The sequence below is a fragment of the Lissotriton vulgaris genome, chromosome 3_1 (genome assembly GCF_964263255.1).
Source record: "Lissotriton vulgaris chromosome 3_1, aLisVul1.2, whole genome shotgun sequence".
Classification (NCBI taxonomy): Eukaryota; Metazoa; Chordata; class Amphibia; order Caudata; family Salamandridae; genus Lissotriton; species Lissotriton vulgaris.
In genome coordinates, this window is record NC_141689.1 from 105,239,920 (window position 1) to 105,256,793 (window position 16,874).

At 40.3% G+C, this 16,874-nt stretch overlaps 1 protein-coding gene across 1 annotated transcript in view; it reads left to right on the top strand.

Moving 5' to 3' along the window:
• The window catches only part of LOC147726040 (CD209 antigen-like protein C), a 435,480-nt gene that overhangs the window by 84,282 nt on the left and 334,324 nt on the right, over positions 1–16,874 (top strand). Inside the window, exons 4-5 of the mRNA XM_086960157.1 lie at positions 841–945; positions 13,665–13,816. Of these exons, the coding sequence (XP_086816283.1) occupies positions 841–945; positions 13,665–13,816 (257 nt within the window). The remainder of the gene's footprint in view (positions 1–840; positions 946–13,664; positions 13,817–16,874) is intronic.

A 16,874-nucleotide genomic window follows, 5' to 3' on the forward strand; every position in this document is an offset into this window, starting at 1 on the left:
TAACATCAACTCGTTTCAGCAGTCTCACGCTGCCTTGTTCACGATGCCTGAGCGCTATTACATTTTTGTTAAAATACTCAATACAATGGAAGAAATTCTCAACCATGCACAGTGTGGCAGGCACAATGGGGTGCCCGCCATAGGGTGTACGTTTTTGCCCAGCCACTCCTTTCTTTAATGGGAGCCTGTGTTCATGTTCAGAACACAGGCTCCCATTGAAGTCAATGGGAGTCTGACCACATCGTGTCCCGATACAAATGGATGCATACAAATCACTTGGTCAGACTCCCCTGATCTGTGTAGGTCAGAAAGCATTCCAAAAACGATTTGGTCGGAGTGCTTTCTGGAAGAGATTGTAATCAGCCCCTAAAGAGGAAAGTTTTTCTACAGATCTATACATCCATGGGGAATTTAGCATTATGAAAACTTTGCGTAATTTCAGCGCATCGGCAAGAGCGTCTTCAAAGTAAAACATGACAACGACATTCTATATACACATGTCATGGTTTTGTAATTCAGGCCCACGGTGAACACGCAATGACAACAGCTCTGTCATGTAAGATTGACGTCTGGCATGTTGAATATGTTGTTTTGTCAACAATAAGCGGTTAATAATCTGTTAATTGTGCAAAACATTTATCCAAAGCACATTATATACACCATGTTTACATACAACTGTAAGTAATAAATTGAAAACTGTTCTTGTTTAGTTTATCTTGGAAGGATCACAACCTATGGTTACCATGCAAGGATTTGAGCCTGCAATCGGACATCACTGGTTATATGTTGTAATGTAGATGTACAAAACATACCTTAACTGCTGTTTATGTACACATTCAGGTTTCCAAATTCTGGAGCATCTTTTAACGTTTCAAACTGCTGTACACATGTTGAAGGCAAAGCAGGAAACAGCCAGCAGAGACCAATCATTGCTACAAGGCTTAAGTGAGTATCTGTGCAGAGAATAAATAAAACACATAATTCAGTTAGGTTGTACCAGCCTTTCCATAGCGTATATCTCCCATTTTTAATACTAGTGGGGATTGTCCATGGTGTGTATGTGCGTGGTACTGACTTTTGTATACAATGGCCAGGATCACTGAGGAAGTGGCACGCGGTCCAGTGGCTTACCATGTCACCTAAGTTATGGCTTCCGCACCTCTGCTTGCCAAATGTAGAAATCTGTGATTGCCTTGTGGGTGTAATGTCTTGAGTATTTGTATAGTAGGGCCCTTCTGGTCCCTGAGGACTCTATAGGAATAACGTAAGTGTTGGGCAATTTTTTGGGTGTGGTTAAAAAGAGGTATGTGACGCATTGCGAGTTGGTTAATGGTTGCACTCTGAAGAATAAAGACGTACACTAGACAGCTCTGTGTGTGGAGTCGTTATTTGCATGCTACTGGGCTGGGGAGGACGCTACAGTGGGGATCTTCGTGCCTAAGTGCAATCGCTGTTGCAGCAGCTCCACTTAAAGCACTGATCTTTTGCCAAGCGAGCGTCATGTTTGATGCACTCATGCAGCAAAGTATTTTCCTCTGCCAGAACCAGCTCCCACAGCCTCCATAATGCAACGTACTGGTGCAATGAAAATAATTAACATGCTGTTGGATGTGATAAAGCAGCAAAAGTGACTCTTGTTTTTTTGTTGTGACAAGAAAAGTTATTTGGCATGGTTGATCAACTTCTAGGACTGCGTACTACCTTATCAAATTCAGAGTCATCTATTCCTAGACATTCCGAGACTAGTGAATCTGTCTTCCTCGCCTCGTGTATATACGTTTTCACTAATGTTTGTGGTACTGGAGTTAGAATAGTAAATCTGTCTTAACCAATTATATTTGCTTTATTGTATACTGGTGAGGCTGGAAGCGGAGTAGTAAATTGGACCTACAAAATATATTCAATTTTTCCATTGTTTCTTAATTGGATCCGACCCCTCCCCTAATATACCCTCCCCACATATACCCACTTTCCCCAATGTTTGTTGGACTGGAGTTAATTAGTTAATCTGACCCCACCACAAATATGTGGACTTTTTCCAATCTTTGTGGAATTGAAGTTTTAATAGGGAATCTGCCTTACTAATATGTGCACTTTCTCCAATGTTTTTGGCACTAGAGTTTGACTAGTAGGGCTGACTTCCTCAGATATACTGAGTTAACACAGGCTTGAATTAGAACAGGATATCACCTGAAAATAAAATTGTTTTTTCCAATATTTCAGGCACTAGGGTTAGAATACTAAATTTGCTAGTCCTGAATATCTGAACTTTCTCCAATCTTGATGGGCCTGAAGTTTTAATTGTAAATTAGAACCACCACCCCACCAAAGATATGCCTTTTTCCAATGTTTGTGGGAGTGCTATCCGCCCACTTCTAAATATATGCGCTTTACCAAACGGTGGGATTCCAGTTGGAATAGAAAATGTGTTTGACCTCTCCCCCACATATGTTTGTAGTACTGGAGATAGAATAATAAATGCCCCACCCGCCATCCAAATATATGCACTTTCACCAAAATGTGTTGGACTGGAGTTTGAATAGTAAATCTACCTCCCGTTCCTCCCAATATACACACTTTGTCCACTCTATAACAATTGTATTTTTGTTACAAGAAATAGTATAAATACGGCTCAGTGACATGAACCTAGATAACTTTGAATTCTAACTTCCAGCGAATGTCAACTCACTTGTTTTTGCTCTGGTCTCCAGTCTCATTCACAAGGAACACATTGCCAAAAGAACTAAGTTGGCCTGCTACCAACTCTCACTTATGAAGAAAGTGATACTACATCTTCCAGAAAGCCACCTAAGAATTGCTGTTTAAGTCCATATACTTTTGCATCTGAACTGTGGTAACACCCTGCTCCATGGCCTCCAAGACTTCCCACTAGCATCCCTTAAGGTCATCTGCATTCGCCTGAAGAAATATGATCACAACATCACCATGCTAACAGAATTCTATTAGTTCCCCTGGCTCACTGACAAAATATCGACTAGGAAAACATCGACCTACAAAATATTCGAGGTAAACATATTCGCAACAAAAATATTGACTATTTATACTTAAAAAGGTGGGTGTAAAAAATTGGAAAAAAATGTTATTTAATAAAAATTTACAATTTTTCATATATGTTTTAACAAATATACCAACCTTACTTTCAAAAACGTAAACACGCATACATATATATACATATATATTAACATATATCAATTAAAAAATATAATTAAACTGATATTTGTACATTTTATTATGATTTTAAATGATTTAACTAATATAATGTATATATATGTATTGGTGAATACATATATATTTATACATATATATATATATATATATATATATATATATATATATATATATATATATATATATATATATATATATATATATATATGTGTATAAAATATTTAAAAACCAAACCACTTTAATTAAAATTAAAAAGTAAATATCATTCATTTTTACATGTTAATAAGAATAATTTGCAAACAAAAAAACAATACAAATTATAAATATCATTCCTCTAAAGAAACAAAAACATAATTATATAAATTAAAACAATATATAATAAGTTATTAAAATGTATAATGAATACATATACATTTCCCACTACAACAAAAATAAACATATTCTTATAATAATATATATACGTTCCCACCCCACACAACACAACAGTACTACGCTCACTAAAATGAATTGAAAATTAGATCAAATACTACATTGAAAAGTACTAAAATGTATTATTTCCACTACAATTAACACAGTACTAGTAAAAAGTTTACATTGCAGAGAAATACAATGTAATAGTCCCACTCCAATAACTGCAAAAGTAGGGAAAATGTTGGATAGTTGAGGGGTAGGATTTACTATTCCCACTCCACTGAGTGTAACAGTAGGGAACGTGTTGGATAGTGGAGGGGTAAGATTTACCATTCCCACTCCAGTCAGTACAACAGTAGGTAAACCTTTAATATTCCCACTCCAATAAGTGCTACAGTAGGGAAATTGTTGGATTGCGAGGGGTAAAATGTACTACTCCCACTCCAGTCAGTTTAACATTAACAACAAACAAAATATCTTCAACAAAATAAAATTACTTTTAAAACAAAGTAAATAAAAAAAGATATAAATATGTTGAAAAATAGAATAGAAATATATTGAATATTAAAAAAATAAAAATAAAAATAAAAACATATTATAATGTTAAATGCACAACACAAGTACCTACAAATATTATTATAAGTAAAATACAAAAATAATTTCCATAAAAATAAATATATTTTTTTAAATGAGTCATTAACAAAAACATTAATTATTACATAAATTTAGCTTAGTTACTTCCCACTCTATAACAAAACAACACACGCAACCTGCACCTAAAAATTATTCACACTAATAATATGACTATTCATCAACAAAATAATGTTCATTATTTAAAATGAATTAATAATTATATTTAACTTACTTCTCAAAATATACCCCCAAACAACACACACAATAATTATTAAATTAATGTTTATTATTAATTAAAGAAAACTATTAATTGCTTTAAATTAATTTACTTCCCACCGCATACCGTTACAAAACCCACAACCCACATCTAAAGACTGAAAAAAACTAATATTTGCACAATTAACATAATTATCAATTAATCAAAAATAAATTAAAAACCAAATATAATACATTAAAATTAATTAACTCCCCAACCTTTACACCATTAATATCCACAACCACCACCTAAATTAAACAAAACAAATCAATTACACAATCATAATTAATTTTCAATTAAATAACTAAGAGTATTTATCAAATAATTATACATTAATTAAAATTCATTTTCTTCCCATCCTTTACCCCTATAAATCCAAAACCCACACCAAATTTGTTTTTACAAAACAATTACCATAATTAATTGTCAATAATTTAATTAATATTAATTATCAACTAATTAGAGATGCATTACTTCCCACCCTTTACCCCTATAAACCCCACAACCCACACCTAAAATAAATTACATAATTAACATAATTAGGTATCAATTAGGTATCAATTCATTAATTAATATTATTTTACAACAAATTGTTTATTAATAAAAACTAAATTGCTTCCCAACTTTTACCCCTATAATTCACACAACCCACACACATAAAATGTACCCAAAAAATGGAAAGCACAATTAACACTATTAAATATCAATTAAAAAAATATGATTAAATAAAAAATATTAATTAAATTACTTCCCACCCTATTCTCCAATAAACCCAGAATCCTCTGCGAAGCAAAAGAACCCTACAAACTTTAATTACATTTAATAACTACAAAAAATGTAACACCTATATAAAAACATAAGACATACAAAACAATTACATCACATACATTTAAATTACATACTAAAATTCATAAAGCTAATTAAAAAATGACATTGTAAACAATTATACCTTTGCAAACAATATTGATGACTTCTATATGTTAAAAATATGTATTACTTACCTTAAAATCGATATTCTTGTCCCTGATATTTTTGATCCCAATATTTCTGTGTTACAATATTTCCAACTCAATAATTGTGTCAGACGATATTACTGATTTGATATTATGTCTGAATACCGGTTCCCTTTGCCTGCCCTCACTATGGGGTCAATGACGATCTTGTTAGGAAAGGCTCTGAATCGGATTTGTGCTTGCCGAATCCAATTCGGAACCCTTCTTTCTGACCGAATCGTACCCGGTTCGAACTACCGATTACGATACCCGGAACCCGTAAGGGCTGTCCGAATAGGTTCCAAAAGGCATTCAAACAGGTTGAGCCTTTAGAGCCGGATTGTACAGCTCCATGGACTCTGTTTCCGAGCGAGCGATTACAATGACCTATTCAGACAGCTGTTCTGTTTCAGTCTGCCTAGAACTAAACAGCTGTCGGAATCAGTCTTTGGGGGCCAATTGAAGGCTCCCCTTCACCCGGGTCCCTCTAAATCGGGTCTGTGGGGGTACCCCTGGGTCCCCTTTCTCCAACTGTTTACAGTGTGTCAGGCATCATGGGGTGCCTGCCACATAGGGCACAATTTTCCTCAGCCACCCCTTTCTTCAATGAGAGCCTGTGTTCTCATTTGGAACACAGGCTCCCATTGAAGTCAATGGGAGTCCAACCAAATCCTACTGAGAAGCCTCCGGATGCATCCAAAACGCTTGGTCAAACTCCCCCCATTCGAGTCGTCCGGAAAGCATTCCGGAACCGATTCGATCAGAATGCTTTCCGAACAAGATCATTATCGCCCGGATATGCAAAACCAGCTGCATCATTTCCACCGGCATCACAACCAGCAGTCCTACTTAACTTGCAGACAAGCTCACAATCTCTAGTAGTCCTCGGCCCACCAGCAGCCAGGACACTACTAGTTTTTCATGTATGCACCCAGGATTTTGAAAAACATCCTAGTATCTACCAGGAACACTCCAGCAATGCTCCAAATTAGACAACAGCTGAAAACACATCTCCGTAAAAATGACTACAGAACAATACAGCAACATTCTAACAGCTTGAACAGGACCCTAGCCATTGGGTAATTAAAGTGACTTGGATAGGACTTGACTGGATAAAGCTTTCAAATTTACACAGAGGAAGGTTTTTGACTTTCCTTTCAGGAACTACATCAGGTGTATTTGAACTCCTCACCATCGCTCTTAGCCTGAAACCCTGCATAACCCGGTTAACAATGAACAGTTGCTTGGAATTGGCACATTACTTTTACTTGGTACCTTTAGCCCTAAATCTTCATATCGTACATGGAGTTCTGGTATTTTAAATCATTTTGCTGCAAAAACATTCAATACATACTCTCACTAATCCTTTTTAGATTAGATAAACTTGACTGCTTGCAGTACTTAGGGCCTGATTACGATGTTGGTCGGAAAGCCTCAGACTGACAGTCGGATTCTCCCAGACCACGTCGGAACCCACTGTCTGACTCGGTTGGAAACAATTCCAACCGACGATTATGATGCTCGCGGTTGGAAGGGAAACCGTTTTGTCATTCTAAATCGGTTCCGACAGGCACTTGGAGACTCAGAGTCAGTCAGCGCAATGGACAGCGTTTCCGACTGAGCAATTGATGTCAGATTCTGACAGCCTTTATGAGTTGGCCTGTCCGACACAAAAAAGTTGTTGAAAACTGACTTTGGGGGTCCCTACCAGACCCCTCCTTGATCCTGAGGTCTCCGGTTGGGGTCTGTGGTGGTACCCAGGGGAGCATGTGTTGTCGGTTAGAACAAAAGCTTCCATTAAAGCCAATGGGAGTCCTTCAGAAGTGTGTTCAGAAGCATCATAATCAGTCGGTCAAAACCGCCGTCCGCGAGTCGGTCGGAACTGAATCCAAGCCAGTGAGTTTTTTGTAATAAGGCCCTTAATTTGAGCCTGTGGTTTCCGGTGTTCAGCACCACCACTTAGGGCCTCATTACGATGTCGGTCGGAAACTCTTCCGACCGACACCGACTCATATTCGGTTCTGACCGCCCTGCAGTCGGCGGTTCCGACCGACCGTATGCGATTCTTCTGAACACTGTTCAGAAGTACTCCCATTGACTTCAATGGGATCCTGTGCTCAAATACCCAGCTTTAAAAATTACGGCATAAGTGATAACTAGTGTTCACTTTTAATTTCTTAATAGATACAATTTGCAGTACAAATTTAAGAACAAGAGAGTTTTCAATTATATTCTCAGATTGTAATTGAAATCAAGGATAGGCATATTACTTTATGTCTCATGGTCCAGCCTATTGCTTCTGCTAAATAACCTTGCTTCAGTGTGATCTCATGAGAGGAAGTACATAGAGAATTCATTTTTGTATAATCAACATAACCTAAGATTCATGACTTTGTTCCTAGATGAGCAGAAATAAATATGTTAGGTTGCACCATAAACTGACATGTAGGCCAAAAACAGAATGCTGCCTTGTAAATAAGACAAAGGGTTTATCGCCACAGGAACATCTTAAAAAGTGACGTTCCAGTGGTGATAGGGGCTTTTAAATCTGCCCCTTAGCTGGCAAAATATTTTCTCTGTAAAATGAACAACAATCTTAGGTGAGCCTAATTGGTGGACTATGGAAGGTTACAAATCTTTCTATCAATTTTGCATTGAACCTTGTCTAACAATGAATCAAATGTTTCTGGATGCACTGTCATTCCAAGAGTGAAAGAAGGAAGACATTGCACCTTAATTCGGTCACCCAGGCCCTCGTCACCAGCCGACTGGACTACGGCAACTCCCTCTACGCCGGAACCACCGCCAAACTCCAAAGGAGACTCTAGCGGATCCAGAACGCCTCAGCAAGACTTATCCTCGACATCCCCCGACACAGCCACATCTCCGGACACCTGAGAGACCTGCCCTGGCTCCCGGTCAACAAGAGAATCTTCTTCCGTCTCCTCACCCACGCACACAAAGCCCTACACAACCAAGGCCCAAGATACCTCAACAGCCGCCTCAACTTCTACACTCCCACACGCCAGCTTCGATCAACCAACCACGCCCTCGCCGCCGTCCCCCGCATCCGAAGAGCCACCACAGGAGGAAGGTCCTTCTCTTACCTGGCCGCCAAGACCTGGAACTCCCTCCCGACCCACCTCCGCCTGACCCAAGACCACCTCGCCTTCAGGAAGCAGCTCAAGACCTGGCTGTTCGAGCAGTAGCGGACCTCCCCTCCCCAAGCGCCTTGAAATGTAACTGTATTGTATTTCATATGTACAATCGCATGAATAGGAAGCACTGTGTTACATTAAATGGCATGTAACCAAAAATATACAGTGTGTCAGTGCTCGTGAGATTCGGGTGACGACGCAGGTGACACGTGAGTGGGTATATACAGAGATCATGGTTGGCGCAAAACATACACTAAGTGAACTTTTAAAGGTCTTTACACAGTTTGAGATACCGGAACAAATGCTGCTTTATGAATACAAAAATTTAGGGCAGGGTATCCACAATAGAGAAGCGCCAGGGGTTCTGCTGTGGAAGTCGACGGCGTTTCCGGCCAGTAGGGAAGTTAGGCCATCATCAGGACTTTGTTACAAAATTTACAGAAACTGTGTCATGTATCAGAAACAGGCTGTATCCAGAGGGGCAAGAAATGTCCACAGTAAGTCTGGGAAGGGGGTAACTGGCAGTTCCAGGATACCCACCATGGAATTGCGTTCAGGAGCTGGTGAAATCAATCATGTGCCGGGATTAGCCAGGCAGCCAGAAAAGCTCAATTTTGTACTTCACTGAGAATGGGTAAACCTAAGGGGCCAGGTGCAAGTTTTTTATCCCATACTACTACTGTGACTGACGCCATGCTGGCCAAAGCAGTGGGGGCGAGCTCAGATACATTTGTACTGGTTGAATCTAGACTCCATGGATTTAGTGCATTTCTCCAAGCATACTCCACTTGATGCAGCTCTTTTTCCTCTCAGCTCAGCCTGTACTGGCGTACCACGCACACACATCTCTCCTTTAATAGTTGATGGATGTTCCGATCCTGTATTGCATACCGCCCCTTCATGTTTAGATTCCTCGAAAACATCTGACTTTAACCGACGGGTCAGCAAAAAAGAGGAAACCAGTCAGCAGTATTAAGGAGGCCAGTACAGTGGTTACATTTTTTTTAAAAGCCACAGAGAAGCTGCAAACAGAATTTAACTTTACACTATTCTGAATCCCACAATGTGACTCAGACAACTCAAACGGGAAATTACACCAGATGGCGTAAAACACCTTGGGGCAGATTTACGAGCCCCCTGTGCCACCAGTACGTCACTTTTTGTGACATACTAGAGGCACATTTCACTTCTCCATATTTACAAGGAGAGGAAAAGCCACCCTGCGTGACTTTTCCTCGCCTTGTAAATATTGCCCCTTCATACGCAGCACTTTGCGTGGAAGGGACGTTCCCCGGGTATTGCTGTGGGTGTTCCCACGCAACACCCATGGAAGGAGACACTTTTCCAGATTTAAAAGTAATCGTAAATCAGGAAATGCGTGTCAATGCTGTAGTGAGGTGCAAGGAAGAGACATTTTTTCATTTCTCCTCGTTTTTCCCTCTGTCAAACCGTGCTGCATTCTACAGCACGCATTGAAAGAGGAAAATGCCTGTAGTGATTGTTTTTGTGTGGGAAGGTGCCCCTTCCTGCACAAAAACAATCTCCCCATGACGCAGGCATCCTTGCACCAGGGTGCAAGGCTGCTTGCATCGCCGTATGGCAGCTGTTTGTGCGCCAGCGCAGGGGAGAGCACAGGAATGTGACATATTATTGTAAAAATGTCACATTTCTGTACTTTGGAAGTGCAGCAGTGTGGCACAGGCAAAGGGCTTGCATACACTTCCTTGTATATCTGCCCCACAGATCTTAACATTTAGCTGAATGCTTACCCAAAAACTCAGTCCGATTATTAGGCATTTAGAATCAATCGAGAACATTCTAGCTAATCACTGTGACCTAAATATTGCAACCAAGGACAGGCCCATTGAATGTTCTAACACATTCTCAACTGCAGTCTACCCCGCCCAAAAGCAGTGGACAGAAACTGTAAAAATATGAAAAATGAAAATACAACACCTTTGCATACTGTAAGCACAGCCGTACCAGACATAGACCATCACGCCACGGACTCATTGTGGTGGGCGCAGACCACAGCGAGTAAATTTCGCACACTGGCCTCAATACATCCCAAAAAGAAGACCCCGCCAGGTATGGGTTTTTCCCGCACAATGTTGCCCAATCTGACAACACTGCCCCTCATAGGGTTATATAAGCATAGGGCTACTTGGGCTACATTTGGGATACAATTGGGCTACACCCCAAAAAGCCCCAAACCACAAAATGGATGATCCGGCCAGCCCAGACCCCTTTCAAACTGTCCGGGGGCAGACCTCACTATGTTCGGCTCAACCCCATACCCTCATCTATGAGGTGACAGAAATAGTGCCGGACTGAGAACCCAAAGCAGTCCTGGCAATGTTGACGGGCCAGCCCCCCTGCTGCTTTTATTCTTGGGAGCCGGTGTAGTAGCACTGCTGAAGAACCTGCCCCCAGTAACAAAAATGGCTCCCAGATCTGCTAAATCATCCCCCACACTTCCAGCATCCAGGGGAAACGCCTGATAACCGATATGGCCAGCCTGGCACTGGACGCAAGCCACCCTACAAGGCCTCGGATATGGAGTAAGGCCAGGCAGCACAAAGCACTATCTAGCCTTGCTCTAAGTTAAGGAGTCAAGGATGCATTCCAAAGGGCGTTGCGGTGGGTGTTCCCACTCGACACCCATGGATTTTGACACTTCCCCTGATTTACAACGTTATTTAAGCCTGGGGCAGCACCAAAAACATATGCCTTCCCAGAAAAGGCGTAAGGAGGAGAAATGTTTACATTTTGCCTCGTTTTTTCCTCTTTCCATGTGCTGCATTCTGCAGTACATACAGACCATGGAAAAAGCCTCTTGTGATTGTTTTTGTGCAGGAAGGTACCCCGTTACTGCACAAAAACAATCATACCAACAACACAACAACAGAGGTCTGTGAACACCATGTGCCAGGGTGGCTGCGTAGACGCTGGGCTGCAAATTGTACACCAGCATTGGCTGAAAGGACAGGAATGCACTGTATCTTGTAAATACGATGCATTCCTGCCCTCTCAATTTGGCATAAGGCAGTGCAGCAAAATGACTTGCAGTGTTGCCCTCTGCCAAGTCTTTGTAAATGAGGCCCTAGGAATCCGTGGCCATATTTATCAAAGAGTTGCGTCAGTTTTGCACCATGCAGCGGAGTGTGTAAGTGATGCAACCCTTAAGATGCATTTTATCAATCCGTGCAAAGCTCTCTCGCATTGCCCTGAGTGGCTTGATGAATTCAGAGTACCGCAACGCAGCGCAAATCACTGGGTTTCACTACTCTACCGCAGGGAGGCGTTCCATGGGTGGTATGCGGGTTTTCCCATGCAAATCCCATGGAGTTAGCTGCATTGCCAGATTAACTATAAGTGGTAGACCTGGGAATGCATCACAATGCTACGCCACTTGATGGTGAGGCATAACGAGGAGAAATATGTTATTTCTCCTCGTTTTTTCCTTTTTCTATGTGTTCTGCAGCATTCTGCAGCACACAGAGAAAAATGCTTCAGGAGATTGTTTTTTGTGCTGTAAGGTGTTCCTTCTCTGTATGAAAACAATCCTGCTTATAACGCAGGACAAGGGCACATGCATTGACATTATGCAGCACATTGTGCGCCAGCACAGGGGAAAGCCAGGATGTGCCATACAATGTTAAGTACAGCGCATCCCTGCCCTTCCTCTGTCACGCAGTGCAGCACAGCAAGGTGCGCACAGAATGATATAATGATAAATATACCTCCAATTCTTTTGGTAGATTGACTGTGAGGCAACCTGAGTGTATGAGGAGTGAGTTTACAGAAGGACAGGTTCACAAATAAATTACTGTACAGTGCAGGTCAAACTACTAGCAGCCTAGTGACAGTCCCCAAGTTCTTCTATCGGAGGCAGAGCTTTCTCGGTTGCAGCTGCTAGGCTTTGGAATTTTCTTGGTGCTATGGTTACACCCATCATTTCTGAAATTCAAGAAGGCTCTAAAGACCTTGGGGCAGATTTATGTCAGACTTGAGCCACGTTTCGCCACCTTGCGTGGCGTATCCCTGCGACCCATTTACAAAGTGACGCATCTAAGCAGATGCGTCACGTTGTAAAGCCGGGACACTCCTTGGAGTAGCCGTGCGCTATAGAAGCACCCCTTTTAACATAACATAACATAACATGACATAAAGCCCTGCGCCACATGTGGGCGTTCCGGCGTAGGGTGGGCGTTCCGGGGCAGGTGCGCCTCGCAAAAGTGCATGCGTGAAATCTACAAGATTTCATGCAGGCACTTGTGCGACGCTGCTACGTCAATTCCTTACGCCTGCTTGAAGCAGGTGTAAGGACTGAAGCAGCACTTTAAGTATAGGGCACACCCGGGCATTGCTGGAGTCGCGTCGTGCTTGCGACGCGACTCCAGCAATGCGCCGCCCTTATGTCACGAGATGCATCACGCATCTGCCTACCCTTGCGCCACGGCGCGCTGCATTGTAAATGCGGCGCATCCGCCGTGACGCAAGGGTAGTTTTGCGTGACGCTTTTGTTCTGGCGCATCCCTCCTGATTTGCAGAGATGCGCCAGAACTCATAAATATGCCCCCTTGCCTTTTTTAAGTTCAGGCCTTAGTTCCGAGTCAAGAATGTATTTTAGATTCTCAGGGCCTGATTCACAAAGGAATTTACTAGTAGTATCTTTACACCTGCGGAGTCTCCGAACATAAAAAGATTGGACTGCCTTATCTTTTTATGTGCTTAGATTCGGCAGTCGTAAAGATACTACTAGAAAAAGAGGTCTGTGAACATTAAACAATTATAAACTTACACAAAAGTGTAAGTTCACCTTTGTGAATCTCAGGCATCCAATGACTTTAGGTTAGGTTTTAGATACGTATAGGTGAATGTCTACACCTGCCTCAAATTAATGAATCCATTTAAAAACTGTAGATCGCCACAACCTGAAATGTTATTAGCCACCAGCACCTTGCATCATACAATCTATCTCTATGCACCATTAATTAGCCTCATGAATCCCTTTCTTTGTAGAAAAGATCGTCTCCCTGCCTGAAAACACGTGGCGTTGGAACAACAACAATCTGTATTATTTCTCAAAGCAAACGGGGAACTGGAATGAATCGGAAACATTCTGTCGGAGCTACAATGCGCATCTCTCATCAGTTTTAACAGCCGAAGAGCAGGTGAGATAATTTTATTGTGAAACATGCATGTGAGTGTGTTATTGAAATGAACGAGGGCTACATGAGACCACAGACAGGAGCCTCATATTTCCCCACATTGAAAGAAACTGGAATTAGTGAACCAAGAGAATATACGTCACTAATTTAAATATCACACAGGAACCTCTTCAAAAAACCCTTCAACCTCACTTCTGCTATTCATGACCCTGTAAACAATGGTTTTTACTATTACCCAGAATAGTGCCTGCCTCCCAGCATCAGCACATTACCCTGGGCGTTAATCGCATGCATGCTAAGCACTAGCAGCACAAGGTGTGGTGTTCCTACTGTGAACACTTTGCACCCCTTTCACACACTTTAAGTCAGAGAATAATCTTAAGATTGTGAATGCAACTCCACATTTTGGGGTGCGCAAACAGAGTATTTAAGGCACATGCAAGCCCTCATTGTGGGTTTGCAGAGAATGTACGGCACCTGCAACTCCTCATTCTGAGGTGTGCAAGCAGGATATTATGGCACCTGCAACTCCTCATTCTCAGGTCTGCAGTAAGAACTAGTGGTGAACTCTGCTTTGTTCACAGAATTTGCAACGTTTTCCACACGCTGGGCTGCATGGAGCATGCGGAGTTCTGCAAAACTCTGCCAGCGTAGCGAAGCGCAGTTTTTTTCCTACCTCGCGCTCCCCAACATCAAGTTGGCGAGCACGAGCGAGCAAAATCTACCTCCTGGCAAGATATTTCCTCACTCCCGCTCCCAATGTCAAGTTGGTGAGCGTGAGCGAGAAAAATACACCTCCCTACGAGATTTCTTAACGTACGGCCGTCGCGACCGCACGTTTTGAGTAACCTTCCGTTTGTGTTGAGAACATTATAGCTCGTGCAGAAAATCTACTCGAGTGGCAGAAAAGAAGGAGCACCTTCTAGTGCCGCATATGGAGCCATTCCCCTTGAGTTTCCAGAACAAGAGAAACAACCTGCACTGAAAATCAATGCAAACAGGCGTGACGAAGCTCACTCCACCATTTGCGGAACTCCGCGTACCATGGCAGGGTTTTTTGGTCACTCCACCTTGGCTTTGTCTGTAGAGAATGTATAGCACATGAAAGTTCTCATTTTGGGGTGTGCGGAGATTGGATTGGTGTCAGTACAACGCGATGTTTTACAACGCGTTCCGTTACAACGCGATTTTTACATCGCAAATACCATTACAATGCATGCCATTACAACGCATGGCATTACATAGCAGATGGTATTACAACGCATACCATTACATCGTAAGTATTGGTAAGTATATCTTTTTTTAAAAAAATGTAATAAAGTTAATTAAATTAATTTAAAATAATAAAAATAATATAACATTTTTAAAACAGTAATTAATTTAATTATAGTAATTTAAAATAATATAATTAATGATATATAAAAAATTTATAAATAGAAAATAATATAATGTAATTAATTACAATAAATATAAATATAATTTAATTAAGTTATAAATAATACATAATATAATTATAATTAATAAAATTAAAAGAATTTAATTAATTAAACATTTTTAAATAATATAATTTAATTACAATCGTTTATTAATACAATTAAATTAATAATATATTAATTTAATATATTTAAAATAATATAATTAATGATATATAAAAAATTTATAAATAGAAAATAATATAATGCAATTAATTACAATAAATATAATTATAATTTAATTAAGTTATAACTAATACATAATATAATTATAATTAATAAAATTAAAAGAATTTAATTAATTAAACATTTTTAAATAATATAATTTAATTGTAATCGTTTATTAATACAATTAAATTAATAATTGTAAATATTGTTTAATTAAATTTAATTAAATTAAATAAAATAAAATTAATTTAATTAATTTAATTTATATAAAGTCGAAATACCCCTGTACCCCAAAACCCAAACACTGCCCTAAAACCTAAAAAAACCCCTGTACCCCAAAACCCATACACTGCCCTAAAACCTAAAAACACCCCTGTACCCCAAAACCCAAACCCTGCCCTAAAACCTAAAAACACCCCTGTACCCCAAACCCCAAACCCTGCCCTAAAACCTAAAAACACCCCTGTACCCCAAAACCCAAACCCTACCCTAAAACCTAAAAACACCCCTGTACCCCAAAACCCAAACCCTACCCTAAAACCTAAAAACACCCCTGTACCCCAAAACCCAAACCCTACCCTAAAACCTAAAAACACCCCTGTACCCCAAAACCCAAACCCTACCCTAAAACCTAAAAACACCCCTGTACCCCAAAACCCAAACCCAGCCCTAAAACCTAAAAACACCCCTGTACCCCAAAACCCAAACCCTACCCTAAAACCTAAAAACACCCCTGTACCCCAAAACCCAAACCCTGCCCTAAAACCTAAAAACACCCCTGTACCCCAAAACCCAAACCCAGCCCTAAAACCTAAAAACACCCCTGTACCCCAAAACCCAAACACTGCCCTAAAACCTAAAAACACCCCTGTACCCCAAAACCCAAACCCTGCCCTAAAACCTAAAAACACCCCTGTACCCCAAAACCCAAACCCTGCCCTAAAACCTAAAAACACCCCTGTACCCCAAAACCCAAACCCTGCCCTAAAACCTAAAAACACCCCTGTACCCCAAAACCCAAACACTGCCCTAAAACCTAAAAATACCCAAACACCCCAAAACATATACATCAGTACCCCAAAACATATACTCCTATACTCATACTTATTTTAAAAAATACTTAAATTAATATATTTAATTTATAATATTTAAAAACGAAATAAATATTTTTTTATAATTAATAATAATTAAATCAATAATAACATATTAAATAAAATTTTAAAAAAAATTAAATACTTACCAATACTTACGATGTAATGGTATGCGTTGTAATACCATCTGCTATGTAATGCCATGCGTTGTAATGGCATGCATTGTAATGGTATTTGCGATGTAATAGCTGCGTTGTAACAGCATTACGTTGTAAAAGATGCGTTGTAGCGGTAACACACCGCGGAGATTGTATTGCACATGTAAGTCCA